Genomic DNA, 17,397 nt, shown 5'->3' with positions numbered 1-17,397 from the left:
GGCTCGCTTTGCTCACAGCTGCCGTTGGCAGGAGTCGCTGGATCCCACTTCTGGCAGGACATCACTCTGTCTGTGGATTGCCCTTCATTTCTTTCCCGTGCCCTTGTTGTGTGGCTTTGAGAAAGTTACTGAACTCTCTGAGCTTTGGAGTCTGCCAAATAAGAGCATCCACTCCAGATGAGTGCTTTAGGGATTGGAGGTGCCATGAGTTTCAGCAAAAAGAGGGTGCTGCTGCCACCCCTGCCCACGAGACATCAGTTTCCACACCAGGACCCGACCAGGGGGATTGCTGTTAGCTTTCTTCTGTGCACCATGTTTGTCTTAAGAAGCAGCCCTTACATTTAGAGTTATACCATGAAACAGCGGGAAAGCAATGTGGGCCGTGAGCTTGGAAGTCAGGTCACTAGGTAGTAGGCTGAGCAGTGGTGGGTCCAGAGGGCAGGTCCTGGAACCCCGTGGGGCTGGGAGTGGGGAGCTGAGGCTGTGTCTCACCTCCTTCTGCTTCAGCACACGTGTGATCTTGCCCCTGGAGCCAAGCCCCCCTCCTCCAGAGATAATTTCAGTAATAGGTCTGGAACACAGTAATAAATGGAAATTTCTGTTATTATTTCATACTCTTTTTTTCAAACGCAATGACCAGAAAAACATCTCCTACATTAGAAAGGGAAATGAGGCCTAATACAGCTTTTATTTTAGCAAACAAAACAGCATGATTGCCTGCTGGTTAGCTGTAACCATCTTGGATATGACGTCATTGCTAAAGCACTCCAAAGCAAGAGCCAGCGCAGGAAGAATGGAGTGCTGAAATTTACATGTAGAATTTATAATTGGGGGTGAAATTCAAATATGGATGGGTGATGGGTAGGTGGGTGGATGGGTGGACAGATGAATGGGTCATTGGATAGATATAAGGTGGATGATGGGTAGGTGAATAGGTAAATAGTGTTAGGCTAGTTGGTGGTTGGATGTTGGATAGATGGTAGACCAGATGGACAAGCATACTAAGTGGGTAGATGGAGATATAGATAATAAGATGGGTATAGATAGAGATATAGGTGTTAGTATAGATAGTGGGTAGGTGGTAGGATGGATGATGGTGAGTTGGATGATGGGGAGTTGGATGCATGGATGATGAGGAGTTGGAGAAATGAATGATGGGGAGTTAGATGAATGGATGATTGGGAATGGATGAATGGATGAGTGGATGGATAGAGAGACAGATAAGGTGGATGATGGACAGAGAGATGTAGGTATTAGGATAAATAATGAATAGATGGATGGATAGATGATGAATGGATGGGTAGATGGGTAATGGATAAATGAATTATGGAGAGATAGGTGTTAAGACAGATAAGTGGGCAGGCAGGTGGATGGACAGACAATACATAGCTTGCAATGTTTTCTTTGGTAAACATGTTTTTATTTGGGGATAGAATATGCAGTTTTGATACTGGCCTCTATATTAAATATTTTCATGTTAAACACTTGTTTCTCAGGCACTGTAAAGGCAGTAGAACACACACACACACACACACACACACACACACACACACGGATACCTTTTAATCCATCCAAAACTGTGAAGGCAATGCCCCTGTGCTGGAGTTGGCTGGAAAGTGGTCCAGCTGGTTTTCACTTACCCAGCAACCAGCCTGAGAGGCTCTGTCAGCTTTGGGGATGGGCAAAGCCCGACAAGCCCACAGAGGCTTATGTAAAGGCTTAATAGCTGGCAAAAGCTTTAGAAAATGAATCAGTCTGTGATGGACAAAGTAAAAGGACCACGAATTGGTTCGTTCTCCACGGAGGAAGGAGCTAAATCAATACTCACTCCGAGGATGTAACATTAAATACCAGCAGTTGAGAGTCAGGCAGACCTGAACTGTTCATCCATGCTGGGTGGGATACCATGGCACAGAACTGGGAGACCCCTTCTTCCCCATGGAGAGCAATTGAACCAGCTTCACACACCACCAGTGATCATCCCAGGCTCAAAGACACGCAACTCAAGTTTGCATCAGCACCAATACCTACTCCGTCCTTCCGTGCCTGTAACCTGCGTGGCTGATAACACATTAGGCTCCTGAGGTCCACTTGCTCTGTCTCTGGCTTGAGCATTGTCTCTGCCCCCAATAGCTCTTGATAATAATGCTGGTGGCAATGTTGATAGAGCTATCATTATGCAGCATAAAACCCAAGGGACACAAAACATGCCCTAGTGGTCCTCACTGAAAGTTAGCGCTTGGTGACTGGCAGGACCTGTGTACTCTGTGCCTATGCCTATGGGCTGGATACTCAGAGAAGCTTGTCTAGACCTGTGGGAAGGACCTCCCGTCTAGAGCCTGCTGGCTGAACTAGGGGAGACCTCAACCCTCTTAGAGGGAGCTCAAGCTGGTTGCTCACCTGCTGCGGTTGGAATATTGTTGGCTCCCAGTCATGCTTCTTACTGAGCTCTTCTGTCTCCCAGTATCTGCTGCCCTTAGGGCACACTAGGACAAGGTGACTCATCAGTAGAGATCAGTGGGCCACTTAGAGCAAGGACAGCCTTGTAGATAGAATTCTGGCCTCCTCCTGTCCCACACTGATGGAAACTCCCAGAAATCCTGGCCAGCAGGCTGAGGCCACATGTCCTTGGTGTCGGTTGCTTGTGAAATGGTCTTTTTTTCTTCCCCCTTCCCTTTTTCCTTCTTGCTTCCCCTACCCCCACCCCTTGCTCCAGTTTCTGCTCGCTCCAGACCCCAATGCTATAGGTTTTTCTTTTTATTTGTATCTCATTACAGATGGTTGGGGAGCCACCATATGGTTGCTGGGATTTGAACTCATGACCTCCAGAAGAGTAGTCAGTGCTCTTAACCACTGAGCCATCTATCTCACCAGCCTGTGAAAGGGTCTTTGAGGTGCTAAGATTCCTGGGTTTAAGTGGCCCTTCCTGTAGTCACAGTTGCCACTCCACTAGCCATTCAGTTGATATGGAAAGCTCTTATCCGCACGGGTGAGTCCTCACAGCATGCCTGTAGCCAAGGTAGGCTGCTCTTCACTTTCCACCTGGAGAATCGGAACCTCAGCAGGGCTAAGACATCGGCACTGTTCAAGCTGTCCTGAATCCATGTGCCGATTTCTCTCTCCTTGCTTTCCTGCTATATATGTACTTGAGCCAGTGCATAATGCCAGCACCTGAGCAGAGCAATCCTGAAGATTTGAGACAGCCAGGAGAGCACAAGCTATAGCCAGTCCTGGGCCTGCTGAGGTGGGGCACAGCCAGCCACAGACTCTCAGTTCCAGAATTGTCTCTGCTCGTAGACCATCCTTGCTCCCAGGACCTTGCCCTCCTCAGCACTAAAGCTGAGTAGTATAGGACAGAAGTTTGCCCAGTCTCCAAAACTGACCCGTTTTCTTCTCACAGGCTTGCACACAGGCCTGATATTTAAAGCAGATATAGGCCGTTGAGCACCATGTCTGAAATATCACTTATTTTGCAAGCTACATTTCTAGCACTCGGTATAGTATTAGCGGCAATAAGGAAGGGCATGTGTGGCCTTGTGTGTGGAATTGGAGGCCCAGGTGGCACCTGTAGGCTCCTGTCAGCCTCAGGGTCACTTTGCCTCCGTGTGTCATGGCAGCTCTCAAATGAAGACAAGCCCCTGTCCCATGAAGTTGGACTAAGACGATCCTGGCTGTTTAGCTCTTCAAACCTAGAGAGAGGCCTGAATCCCTGTGGACAATGGCCTGCGACTCGCTGGGAGAGTCACCTGGAACACTCCGGTCTCTGAAACATTGGACATGGGGGAGCAGCTGAGACGTGGACCCCCAGGGTTCTCTCTCTGAATTCAGTATGACCATTAGAAACACATTGTTCCCTTTGCCCTGCACGCCCTGGAGGTCAATAGGCATGCGCCGTCTCAAGGCCTTCAGTCTTTGTACAACCACACTCAGCGCCTGCTTGCCTTCCTAAGGAACCACCAATCCTGCTTCAGACTCTGTGCCAACCCCAGAGCTTCTCCAATGCCTCTCTTCCCTTCTGATTTCCTCTTGCTCCCTCCTGTTCATACAGCCTCCACGCCCAGCCATTTGCTATTTAAGTTCCAACCTCCATCCTCTGGTTAACTGTTTCATATTTTTGTTGTTGTTGTCGTTCTTGGCTTCGAGCCAAGGAAATTTTTTGCTACCAATAAAAATGAAGAAGAAAGACCCTCTCTCCTCACTTGAGATTTTTTTTTTTTTTAATACACATACAGAGCCTCTTATTCACACCTGCTCCTTCAACAGAGACGAGCCTCGGCTTTTGGAGCGAGATAACCTCCTCCTTGGTTATGAAAAGCCCCCACATAGTCATGGCAGAAGACTGGGGAAATGTAGAGGATTATCAGGATGAAAATAATAAAAGCATCCATAATCCTACCAACCAAGGAGCCACTGTTGCTACCTCGGGACCTCAGTTGCAGGGTGCTCATGCAGGTGTGCATGTGTGCGCACGTGCATGCATACATGGGTGCGTGTGTGTCTTTCTTGCCCACAGCTGTGCCTGGGTTGTTTTTGTTTTTGTTTTGTTGGGTTTTTTTTTTTCCCCACACAGCCTCCCGTCAGCAGCCTTCCCACTGTTGCCTTGAACAGTCTTCAGAGGAACCGATTTGAACGCGTTTGTTGCGTTCTGTCTAGGGATGCACTCAACTGAAACCATCTCACAGTTTATGAGACCCATACGGTTTTCATTCCACGTGTTTGTGGTAAACGGTACCAGGGGAGCTTCCCCAACTGCTGGTAGGGGTGCTGTGCCGAGCAGTGGGGTGGGCATGAATCCAGGAGGTGACCTGGTTCGATGGGACCGTTGGATGAGCTAATCCACGGGCTGCACTGGAATGGTGACTGGCCAGCGTGAGGTCAAAGCTTTTACTGCTGGGATTCAGAGTCAAAGGGTGTGCGCCTTACCTAACAGCTCTCCTCTAGGGTTTCATGGAGACCTGTTCCTTAGCTGGCGTCCTCCATAACACCTCAGAACCCATATGGAGTGTTACCCCTATTCTTGAGGACTACGGTGGCTTTATAGGAAACTATAGAGAGAGCACTTGTGGGATCAGGTTTCCCTGCACCCTGTTTTCCAGCGTGGCATCTTATAAACACTCCCCACCCCCATAATAACATATCCTAGGCGCCAAGAGTGTCATTGATTCACTCAGGGGATTCAGGCTCTCCTCATTCCTGGACCCAACTTGTTCCACACATATCACTTCCCCTGCGGGTTCTCTTCCCAGCCACCATAACATCCCATCACCTCAGGGCACCGATAGCCTAGCACATACTGCTTTCTGCCCTCACCCCACTCATTCCCATCCAAGTACCGAACAAACCGTCTGCCCCCCCTGAGATGACGCCGATGACCGGCTGAAGGACCGATCCCAACCAAGTCCAGCCTGTGAATTGGATTTACTCACATAGCACAATATGGAAGAAGCTAAAGCAGCCACATGACAGAAAGTCTCAGCCAGCATGGGTGACAACTTCCCCATAGCTGCACTGACCGAGCCCCCACCTCCGTTAATCCTCTATCTCCTGTGTACTCTAACCCCTGTATACAGCTGGCCCGGGAGGTGGCACAGGAGAGGCACAGGAGGGGGCAGGCTCATCCCTGAGGGTCTAATGACCTTCCCAGCTTTCTATAAGAGTCTTTAGAGGCCAGCTCTAGAGGGTTCCTTGTGATTACAGCTGCCCTGATTTCAAGGCGCTAAGGCCATGACAGTCTTGGAGAACAGTGTTCTACAGGACGGGGGGCGTGGTAATAACAACTGACAGTCGCCCCAGAAAACACTGGGTTGTTCCCACTGGGGGACCTGCCCTTTACGTTTTGTTATCAATTCGATAGTCATTAGTATTTGCTTTGATCCCTTGGGTCCAGCATGGTTGACTTCTGACCCCATTGCTTCCCAATGCTAGCTTGACACAAGAGGCTCAAAGAGCACCACCATCAACAAACGGAAGACTCTTCAAATGGATAATCTGAGATTCGAGGGTCTGAGGGCGGGGTGGAACGGGGTGGGGTGGGGTGGGGGGGAGAGGTTGAGGTAGAGGACCGTGGGAATCCAGTAGCAGGAGAAATGGACACTGTAGGGTCCCAGCTCCCTGGGCTCGAGTCCTCAACAGTAGCTGCGAAGCTGTTGAGGGGAGGGCAATGCAGAGCCTACGGAATTCCTATGAAGAGGGTTTTACTGGGGCTTTGTTACTCTGAGTTCAAAGAGACTTGGTGAAAAATTGTTGCTAAGGCAATTGACTGAAACATTCTACCGTCAGGGTTATGGTAACTATGAGACATGAAAAGCTGTATGTTTTCCAGCAGCTAACTCCTCAGTGGGACTTCCCCAGCATGGATTTTTTTTTTTTTTAATAGTTTTGAAAGGTAGCACGGGCTTTCAGCGATGTGGAGAGGAAACTCATGCCACCCCAGTTCCCACCCAGCCTGCAGGATGGAGCAGAGCTGGACCACAGAGGAAGTTCCCAGGCACTGCAGGTCCCCGGGGGGCGCTAGCTGTGGGGCTGCTGCTAAGACTAAGTTTGGTTTGGGTTTTTCTTCCCAGCCTGTCAACTCAACCCAAACCTCAATTGCTGTTTGATTATCGAATTTGCCCCCGGGGCCTGGGAGAATTTCCTAACTGTAGAACCACACCACCCACCGGCCTGCGTTAGAAACCTATGGTTTCTGGTGGCTGCTGGCTTGATGCCAATCTGTTTAAACCGACCACATGACTACTTCATGGTGTGGTTAAAGGGAAGATTTTCATTGAGAGACAGACAGACAGAGAAAGAGTCAGAGAGAGACAGAGAGTCAGAGAGAGACAGAGAGTCAGAGAGAGACAGACTCAGAGAGTCAGAGAGAGACAGAGAGTCAGAGAGTGAGTCAGAGAGAGACAGAGTCAGAAAGAGAGTCAGAGAGAGACAGAGAGTCAGAGAGAGAGTCAGAGAGAGACAGAAAGACAGAGAGACAGAGACAGACAGTCAGAGATAGAGTCAGAGAGTCAGAGAGAGACAGAAAGACACAGAGAGACAGAGAAAGAGTCAGAGGGAGACAGAGAGTCAGAGAGAGACAGTCAGAGATAGAGTCAGAGAGTCAGAGAGAGACAGAGAGACAGAGAGTCAGAGAAAGAGTCAGAGAGAGACAGAGAGTCAGAGAGAGACAGAAAGACACAGAGAGACAGACACAGAGAGACAGACAGTCAGAGAGAGACAGAGTCAGAGAGAGACAGAAAGACACAGAGACAGAAAGAGAGAGAATCAGAGAGTCAGAGAGAGAGTTAGAGAGAGACAGAAAGATACAAAGAGACAGAGTCAGAGAGAGACAGTCAGAGAGTCAGAGAGACACAGAGAGAGAGAGAGGCAGAGACAGAGACACAGAGAGAGACGGAGAAAGAGAGAGAGAGAATCCAGAGACACCTGGAAGCATCCAGAGCAGAGAGACAAAGAAGTAGACTAATGAACAAGGCCAGAAGACTGGACATGGCCTGGACTATCTTTTTTTTTTTTTTTTTTTTGGTTTTTCGAGACAGGGTTTCTCTGTGTAGCCCTGGCTGTCCTGGAACTCACTCTGTAGACCAGGCTGGCCTCGAACTCAGAAATCCACCTGCCTCTGCCTCCCAAGTGCTGGGATGAAAGGAGTGCGCCACCACCGCCCAGCTGGCCTGGACTATCTTTGCGATAACAAAGAATCACAGGGGACAAAGAATAAAAATACCAGGAGGAGGAGTTGAGCATAGAACACTAGCAAGACCTTCAACTAGTAAGAGTAGCGGGCGAGAGAGAAGGACCTAGAGACTGGTGTGGGGACACTGAACTATCTAACTTGCTTATGCTTGTGAGTTCGGGTGGAGGAAACCTGGAGGCTAGCATGGACCCAGATATGCCACAGGTATCTATGTTCCTTGGAGAGCCGTGCGTCTCTGGAGTTGGCTGGAGGTGAGGGACATGACTCCTTTTGGTAGATGAGAACCAGCTTCGCAAGTCCCTGAGGGATGCTGGCTTTTATCTAGCCACCAGAAATCCTCCTGTACGGGACTGAGCTCCTTGCTGGACATTTGGGCTGCCTTTTGGACTTTGGGAAACTGGAGTTTCCTGTGGACCTGACCCAATCCAAGCCAGCGTCTCATGGGCCCAGCAAGAAACGTGCATAGAAGTTTCGGGAAAGTGTTTCAGGTAGACATGCGGAGATGAACAGTCTGTGATCCCTCAGTGTGTGTGTGTGGGGGGGGGCGGGGGAGGTCACAAAGGAGCCACCAGCAGAAGTGTCAGGCAAGAGGCTGGCTGCTGTGCCCCTGGTCCCTTGTTGGTATTCTGTCTGGACTGTACCCCCACAGTTACCTGGCAACAGCCCTGTAAGCCTGACCCACTATAAAAGGGACTGCTTGACCCTTCTCAATCTTTCTCTCTCTCTCTCTCCCTCCCTCCCTGCCTCCCTCTCTCTCTTTCTCTCTCTCTCTCTCTCTCTCTTTCTCTCTCTCTCTCATCTCTCTCATCTCTCTCGCCTCTCCCTTGCCCCTGGCTCTCTTGCTCCCCATCTCTCCCCATTCCCTTGACCCCTCTCTCTACTTGGCATGGCCAGCCCCTACTTCTCTACTCTCTCCTTCTCTCTGCCTTTCTCTGCCTCTAATACTCTCTTAACGCCCCCTCCCCCTGCGCTAAATAAACTCTATTCTATACTATACAGTTGTCGTATGGCTGGTCCCTCAGGGGGAAGGGATGCCTCGGCATGGGCCCGCCCAGGTACCCCCTTCCCCCGCACCCAGCCAGAACATATTCTTCTATTTCTTTATCTTTGTATGATCACACCACCCCTCTCTATCAGACTCTAGCCCTTCTGTACGGGCTCCTAATCGCTCAGAAGAGGGGGCAGTCGCAGCTGCGGTGGCAGTCATTTTTGGAATAAATAGAACCTGAATATTAAGTGTAAGTAGGATAGGAGATTGCAATAAGGTCACTTTGTGTCTGGAACCCAAACCCAAGCTTCCATACCAGGTTTCCTGATGCACCTGTGGGGGCTTCTTCCAATCAGCGCTTCCAGCAGCTACTGTGAGCCGCGCGCCTTGGAAGCCCAGCTGGGTTCCAGAAGTCTCCTTTAGGGTAGATCTCTCTGTCTAGTCACTACTTGGTTAAAAAGGCAACCAGGTGTGCCTTGAATCCAGCACTGGGGAGGTTGAGGCAGGAGGATTACTTTTGAGTTTAAGGCCAGCTTGTTCTGCATTGAGTTCCAGGCCAACTAGAGCTTACATAGCAAGACCCTGTTACAAAAACTGAGGTGGCGGGGGTGGGGGGGGAATAAAACCAGTTCTTCATAGACTTTTTTAAAAGATATATGAATATGTGGATTTTTTTAGTGTTCATTTTACATGTATGCTGCAGAAATCCAAAGTGACCCAGGACAAAACAGAACAGTCCACCTACCACTTAGCGAGTGTTCATCCTGAGATTTCGCCACAGAAAAGCCAATTCCAGCCAAACTTAAAGCAAGCTTTATTAATATTAAGTACTGGCCAAAAAAAAAAAAAAAAAAAAAAAAAAAAAAAAAAAAAAAAAAAAAAGGGCTTTTGTCAGGACTATTCCCTGGAATTTCTCTGAAATGACCTCCAGCCACATGTTGCGGGGGGCTTATAAGGACAAACCTATAGGCTACCATACTTTCCCATGAAGCATTGTTAAAAGAACTACAACTCCCAGCATTCCAGGAAGCTACCTAGTCCTTCAACAGGTGGGGCTTACAGGTTAACTTTGGGCATTACACTAGCACCTCCCCAAGGCTTGACCTCCAACCCACCCACCGTGGGCAAGGCACCAAGTCTGATCATAGATACTTTGGATCAGGACACAAATGAAAGCTCAGAGTGGGGTCCAGAGACCCTTCCAGTAGGGTTGTTAAGCCAAGGGAAGGTTAGCGAGCCCCCAAAACACACACAAGAGCTGATCTGATGCAACTCACAGCAGGGTCTCTATTCAATTCGAGCTAGCTTGCCCCCCCCCCCCCAACGCACCTCCATCACACAGGATGGTTTTGGTGTTGGTGGAGCCCTGAATGTCTATCAGGGCAAGGCTTTATAGTAAGCAGCCAACAGGGACTACGTTTGCAAGCATCTAATTGGAAAGCTCCTGTGGCCTTTAACATAATTGGCTGGTCCTGGGAGTCCTATCATAAACTTAACTTCTGCTCCCCTCTGCATTGGTGGTCGTTAGGCAAGGAGTGGGCTTGTAACCTGGGGTGCAGGTTTGTTGGGGGAATAACCTGGAGACGCTAGTCATGTTGGGGGTGTAACCTGGAAACTCTGCTCTTGTTGGGAATTAGCCTAGAGACTAGAGCTAAGCTCAGGTTCTGTAGGGGAGGCCAACTTGGAAGCTAATGCTAGATACCAGCCTGTTAGTCTACCTGAGTTCAAACTTAGTTCAGCTTCCCTAAAATGGAATCTGAACTTAAGCTTTGGCATCTCAGCCGGGCAATGGTGATGCACGCCTTTAATCCCAGCACTTGGGAGGAAAAGGCAGGTGGATTTCTGAGTTCAAGGCCAGCCTGGTCTACAGAGTGAGTTCCAGGACAGCCAAGGCTGCACAGAGAAACCCTGTCTCAAAAAAAACAAAACAAAAAAAAAAGCTTTGGGTTTTTTTCAAGTCAGCCAGTTCCCCTGGTGTGACATGCTGGTTATCTGAAGGACAGAGTCTTAGTTAAGGTTTCTGCTGTGAAGAGTCACCGTGACCACAGCAACTCCCCTAAAGGAAAACGTTTAATTGAGGCTGGCTTACGGTTCGGTGATTTAGTCTGTGGTCACCATGGCAAGAAGCATGGTGGCATGCAGGTAGACACAGTGCTGGAGAAAGAGTTGAGAGTTCTCCATCTAGATCGGCAGGCGGCAGGAAGAGAGAAAGACCCTGAGCCTGGCAGGAGCTTCAGAAACCTCAAAGCCCGCCCCCCAGTGACGCACTTCCTCCAGTAAGACCCCACCCACTCCAACAAGGCCACACCTCCTAATAGAGGGGACAACTGAGTCCCTATCAGAAGCTCAGGTGGCTGACTCTTCTGTCCCTTGTGCCCTGCTCCCACGGAACCCCACAGTCCTCTACATCCTGAGCCCACTCCTGACGCATCTCTCTGGTGGCCCCTGCGTGCCTGCTGAACTCTCTCTGTCCATCTCTGCAAGCTCCAAGTCTCTTAGGGAAACTTAGGAAGCAGTGTGAAGGGGCCCCAGGCTCAGTTCCATCAGCATAATGATGGGACAGGGTCACCAGGAGCCGGGGCTGCCTGCCTTAGACACTAGGGGACATGTTTGTTGCCTGGTTACTGTGGCTCTCCAAATCTTGATCCTCTAATCTTTTGGAAGAAGGTAGACAGAGGGATGTGTATCAGAAAGTCTCTACCAGTGACTCTCAGCCTGTGGGTCCCGCTTGACCCCCCTTTGACAAACCTGTCTCTGAGAATATTTATGGGATGATTCATAACAGTAGCTTAACTACAATTATGAAGTAGCAATGAAAATAACTTTATGGTTGGGGGGGTCACCACAACTTGAGGAACTAGATTAAAGGGGTCCGCAGCATAAGGAAGGTTGAGAACCACTGCTCTCTACCCAACCAAACTGACGGGGCCATTGATTGCCAATTAGGAGGAGCCCCGTCTCTCGTCCACCCCCACCCTTGACTTCTTATTCTCCTGAGAAGAGGCTGTGCAGTCCAAGAATCACAGAGCCGGCCCAGAACATCTCTTCAAAGCCGCGGGTGCTCTACCCTACACAGCTTTGTCCATCCTTGAATGGCAGTTTGCCAGGAAAGTTGTGCGCACAGAGGAGCTCCGCCTCACCCCCCCCCAAAATCCCTCAAGGGGCGCACTATCATCTCACTAAAATACAGCCAGGTGCTGCACGAACACGTGGCTGGAAGATACTCTGGCTGCATTTGGCAACTCAGAGAGACCTTTGGAGACTATTATGACCATCGAGTCTCATGGGTAACAGAGATGGCGTGGTATTCCACGCGGTGTTCAGCCGGCCGCGCTTCTGTGGTTCACTTCCGGTGTTTTCCTTTGCTCGCTGCTCCCTACTGCCCAGAGAGACCAGTGGCTCTCTGGTTCTGTTGGCCCATTTACAGAACGGTAAGCTGAGGGTCCCGTGGCTACAGCCCTGCTTACGGTTTACAAGAGAATCTGGTGCGGAGAGAAGGTGACTCATTCAGGTTGGGGGATCCAGCTTCTGTCCCAGAGCCAGCCCTGTGTCTCTAACAAGGTCCACAGCAGGGGGCTGATTTGAATATAGACTTAAGCAACCAGGGTCAGTATTTACCCTGCCAGGGTATGCCCTCAAGGTCAGGAGGCATGAGATGAAACCGTAACCCTGGCTGGGCCCACGGGAGCTCACGCATGCCTGGGTGCCTCTGTTTCTTTGTTCCACTCTGAATTGGGCTCAGCTTCTACCAACTCTGGAGACTAGGGTGGGGAGGGGCTCCCGGACGAAGCCACTCTGTGACATTGACATTCACAAGTCTCGGCTGAGGTAGAAAAGGGCCAATTCCTAGTGAGGAGAAGCTCTCTGCTTCCTCATCGTTTTTCTTGTCCAGGTTTTAATATCACGGCACTGCCTGTCCAGCCTCCTGAAAGACTTTGGGGTGATTTTTTCCATGCTTGCGTAGGAGCCCCAGCCCCGGTCTGTCACCAGAAGCTGGAAGGCGGTATGAAAGCCTGCGGATCTGGCTGCCTTGGCATCTTGTTTGAAGCTCAACTTCTATTTCCTTATGCTGTCTATTTCTGAGTAAGGAACAAAGGATCTAGCAAATTACTCAAAACGTGTAGACAGACAGCCCCGTGCCCTTTCTCACGAGGCTGTCTGAGGCTCCACTGCAGCCAGCTGGTTTTGGTAGTCAGAGATAGTCGTCCAGGCTGGATGTCTCCTGACTCTAGCCATCCCAGCATCTTGCCCTCTGGCTTCTCCCCGCTCAGACTCTCCTGGCATTGGCCCCCGCTGGAGACTAATTATCACCCAAGAACCTCTACCCTCCTTCACGTGAGAGGACCTTGTTTCAAAGGATTTCTGCTCAGCTCAGGTTGCAGCCAGTTCAAAAGAGACCTCAAGAAAGTGACCGTGGCCACAGACAGGAGGAGGAATGTGGGGTTGCTGCTTTCTGCCCGGAAGCACGCCACAGGAGTCTTTTCTGCTCATTCCAAGTTTCTCTGCAGCTCCCTAGGCTATTTGTCAGCAGTGATGTCAGGAGGTGGATCCTGGTCCCAGAACAAAGCCAAAGCCTGTCGTCTATAGATCCAGCCCTGCTGTTTGCACAGAAACAGCAAGAGGGTCAGGTGCCATGGGGCCTTCCATTTGATTGGCTGGAAGGCTTACCTCTCCCTTCCCTCCCCCTTCCTCTATCCCTCTCTCCCTCCTTCCCTCTTCCTCCTTCTTCCCCTCTCCCTCCCTCCTTCCCTCTTCCTCCTGCTCCTTCTTCCTCTCTCTTACTCTCTCTCTCCCTCTCTCCCTCTGTCCCTCCCTCCCTCTGTCCCCACCCCCCTCTCAGACCAGGTCTCACTTAGCACAGGCAAGTCCCAGACTCAGCCCTGAGTGGCCTCAAATTCATGATCCATATGTCCAGCTTCTCAGATGCTGGCCTCGCAGGCATATATCACCATCCCAGGCTAAGAAATTACCTTTCAACTTTTAAAGGCCTCCTCTTTGCTTATCCTATCTTTGGAAGCCCGAGCGCAAAGGAAATTCTCTTTCATTCCCACTTCATCCGCAGACCTTAAAAATCAGGTTAAAGAATCACCAGGACAGGGCAGGGTGCTTGGCCTGCTGCAAGCGTAGGTGTTTCTCTTCGTGAGAAGGCCCTGGCCTTCTTGGGGGCAGAGCAGGTTCCGATCCCCCCTCCACCCCCTCAGAGGAAGCTTTGACCCATACACCAGCCCCTGCTTTGCCAATGTCGCCCACTGCTCCAGAGGAACCTCAGCAGATAACCCCGTTGCCATGGAAAAGAAAGACTATTTAATACAAGTTTCTGAATCTGGGGAGGAGGCGGAGATGGCAGTAAAAAGCAGATATTATTTTAAAATGTTTCATTTTGATTAAAAGAAAAACCTACCAGTTTGTTAGAAATGCTTACAAAGAAACAAAAAAGGGGGGGCTTCTTTGTGAAGCTAGAACTGTACAATAAAATCTTGGAGCTCACTCTGTGCTCGGAGGTGAGTTCCGTTGGGCGTGGTCGGGAGCCTTCCCACACTGTTTTTCTGTTGCATCCTGGACATCCTGTGGAGGGGGGCAGGGAGGCCTAACTGGACTGGGCTCTGGGGGGTTCTGCAGTTTACTGTTCCTGGTGCAGTCCTTCCTGGTGGCCCCAAACTTCTTCAGAATCACAAAGTCTGACACTAGCACCTTAAAAGAACATCTGTCACTCAGGCTAGCCGTCTCTAGATGACAGCTGCTGCCTCTGTGGGCCCATTCTACAGAACTTAAAATTGAGGCAGGAAGAAGTAGGGGAGGCCCAGAGAGATGGCTCAGCAGGGAAAGGGGCTTTGACTTGCAGCCATGGCACACAGGCGTATTCACAACTAAAGAAGTGTAAAGTAAAACCAAAAGAAGTCAGGGAGTTTTCTCTCAGGTGAAGAAAACCAGAAGGGCAGAGAGCCCGGCTGGACCACAAGGGCTCTAAGAGGCCTTGGTGTAAGTGGTTCTCGGCTATAGAAGAGATGCAACTTTAGGATCAGCTCTGTGGGTTCTGGGGTGCTGAAGAAGCCCCTCCCAGCCACATGGTACCCTAAATGTCTGTGCAGGGGAGGTGGGGAGCAAGACCTTTTTGTAGAGGGATAGCTGACCCACAACACCGCATCCAATATCCTCTAGCCTCTCCCACCCTTCCGAAGCCCCCCTCAAAGCCTAGTGAAAACAAAGTATTTTTTTGTTTTGTTTTCACCAGGCTTAGAGGAACAAAAACATTCCTCCGCCTCACCCAGGTGCTGTGCGCATCCCCAGAGCTGGCCCAGGATCCATGCTTCTCTGACTGCAGGCACACTTTGAAGAACCTCTTACCCTGCCCTCATTTTTTTTTAGAAGTCTCCAGGAAGATAGATCATAGAGAGGGCCTTCATACCCCCACTCCTTTGCCGCCCCCACCTCTAGCTCATACAAGTGTGAGACATCAAAAACCAAACCGCACTGGCAGAGTGAGCGACAAGAAAGACCCTGTCTGCCTTGATGGCTGAATGGCTAGAACCCCAGGCTCACTCAGGACTCCTGGTTAGCTATGCCAGCAAATCTGCAACATAAACCATGGCCCAGAGGTCCATGCCAGGATTATCATGGTAAAATAATAATAATAATAATAATAATAATAATAATAATAATAATAATAATAAAGTAAGGCCAGCACTGGGTAAAAGTGTGTTCTGCAAACAGTTGGGACCAAAGGCGCTGCTACTGTGTGTAGACAGCAGGATGAAGAGAGGGGGCAGGAGGGCTAGGTAGAAACATCCCTGGGGCTGGAGGCAGAGACTGGAGTGGGGACACTTAGCCAGGAGGCTGGCTGGGAGGGGACAAGCCCTAGATGTTACATGCCCAGCAGAGAGTTGGATCTCCTCTGTGGGTGACAGAAGCTAGCGGGCACAGGCAAAGAAAAGTGACACTATTCAGGGGCATGGCAGGGATAGGATGAGGTGGAAACTGAGCCAAGGAGAAAGAAACTGGGAGAGTCAGGGTATGCCAGAGGTGAACTGCAACAGCTTCTGGAGCTGGGGACATCGGGGACAGAGCCCATGAATGGTACAGATCACAACTGCGGGCAGGTGGTACAGATACAAAGGGTGGAATGGGTGAGGCACGAGCAGGTGCTCTGTTTTCGTATCATTTTGTATCATTTTGTATCGTTGATTCCACAGCGTGAGGGAAACGGCCAATCAGAGTAAGGCCAAGTTCGTGGGAGAGAGTCATCTATTTGCTCTATTTCACGATTTTGAGGTAGAGCAAGAAGCAACTCGGCTAAAGAGACTGAGCCCTGGTCCAACCCTACACACAGGGACCAAAGGGTGTTTACCCACAGTGACCCAGGAAGAAGCATCCAAGGGAAATGTCTACAGAATGAAAGTGGGGCGTGGAGGTGCCAGGGATCTCAGCATTCCAAAGCTGGAGACGAGGGATTTCAACTCTGGCCCACGCACCGTGACACTGTCTCAGAAAGGGGGCAGGGTGATGTAGATCAGTGTCCGACAGCTGTCTGAAGATCTGGGAGACCCTGGGTTTGATCCCCAGGATGAGAAAGGAGAGAGAAGAGAGAGTGTGGGAGGGATGGGAAAAAGAATGCTATGATATATAATATATAATATTATGTAGACAATATATTATATATTAATATTTATTCATTATGTACAAGAAGAGATTGGTGATGATAATAAAATAGGCTACCAGAGGAAAATGGCTGAGGCTCACATCAGGGCTCTCCTACAGACCAGGCTGATGCCAGGCAAGCCCTTACTGTCTTCCAGGGCGGGGACTGATTGCTCGGAGGTATAGAGCCACGGTGCAAACGGTTTACATTTTGCTCTGACAAATAGCGACTCACAGCTGTATCTTATGATTTTGATTTCCCCTTTTGATCTAGTCATTCAGCCCCAGATCTTCATCTCCCAAAGACTAAAAGGCAATCTTTTTAAAAAAGGGGGAAAAAAAAATCAAGACATTTAAGTGCACTTTTCCCATAATTACTCCATAAGATGACTGGAGACTAGCTGTGCTGCGGTGCCCTGGAAGTTCATTTTCAGTTTTGTGCTGCACACAGCCTGGGTCACTGCAGGCGTGGAGAAGCGGGCGGGTGATTTGTTTTCACCTCACAAAGGAATCGAGCGTTTTCCACAACCCATATACACCCGACCCACTGAAAAGATACCCACGTGGCATCCAAGAGTCCACGGCTTTGAAACGGAACCCTCGGTTCCGAACGGCGAGGGAACGCGCGTGGAACCCAGCATCTCCATGGAAACCAGTGGGCGCTCTGCTCCCTCACTGCCTGTGGGTTGTGCTTTTCCATGTATGTGCAATGTGTGCACAGGTATGTGCACGTGTGCACGTGTGGGTTCACGTGTGTAGCCGCACATGCGCACGCATGCATGTGGGAAACCAGAGGTCTACCCTAGCTGATATTCCCCCAGAAGCTGTGCGTCCTGTTTGTTGAGGGAGCGTCTCCCACTGGCCTGGAGGATCAGTGAGCCCTGTGTACATGAGTCCTAGGGACTGAACTTGGCTCATCGCGCTTAGGTAGGAAACACATTACCAGCTGAGCCAACTCTCCAGCTTAGCTTCTGTGTTTTTGCAGGTGGTTTTCAGCAAGTACTGCAACTCCAATGACATCATGGACTTGTTCTGTATCGCCACTGGCCTGCCTCGGTGAGTGTGCTTACCGCGCCCCCCCTCCCGCACC

General features: G+C 50.1%; 1 protein-coding gene across 5 annotated transcripts in view; it reads left to right on the top strand.

Annotated features, from left to right (window-relative positions):
- Pde9a (phosphodiesterase 9A) overlaps positions 1-17,397 on the top strand; it is a 91,139-nt gene that overhangs the window by 12,838 nt on the left and 60,904 nt on the right. For all 5 annotated transcript variants that reach the window (XM_031347066.1, XM_031347061.1, XM_031347062.1 and 2 more), the window contains exon 2: positions 17,293-17,363. In XM_031347066.1, the coding sequence (XP_031202926.1) occupies positions 17,293-17,363 (71 nt within the window). The remainder of the gene's footprint in view (positions 1-17,292; positions 17,364-17,397) is intronic.

Source organism: Mastomys coucha, unplaced genomic scaffold (genome assembly GCF_008632895.1).
Source record: "Mastomys coucha isolate ucsf_1 unplaced genomic scaffold, UCSF_Mcou_1 pScaffold3, whole genome shotgun sequence".
In the NCBI taxonomy this organism is placed as follows: domain Eukaryota; kingdom Metazoa; phylum Chordata; class Mammalia; order Rodentia; family Muridae; genus Mastomys; species Mastomys coucha.
This window is presented reverse-complemented; position numbering and strand designations above follow the sequence as displayed.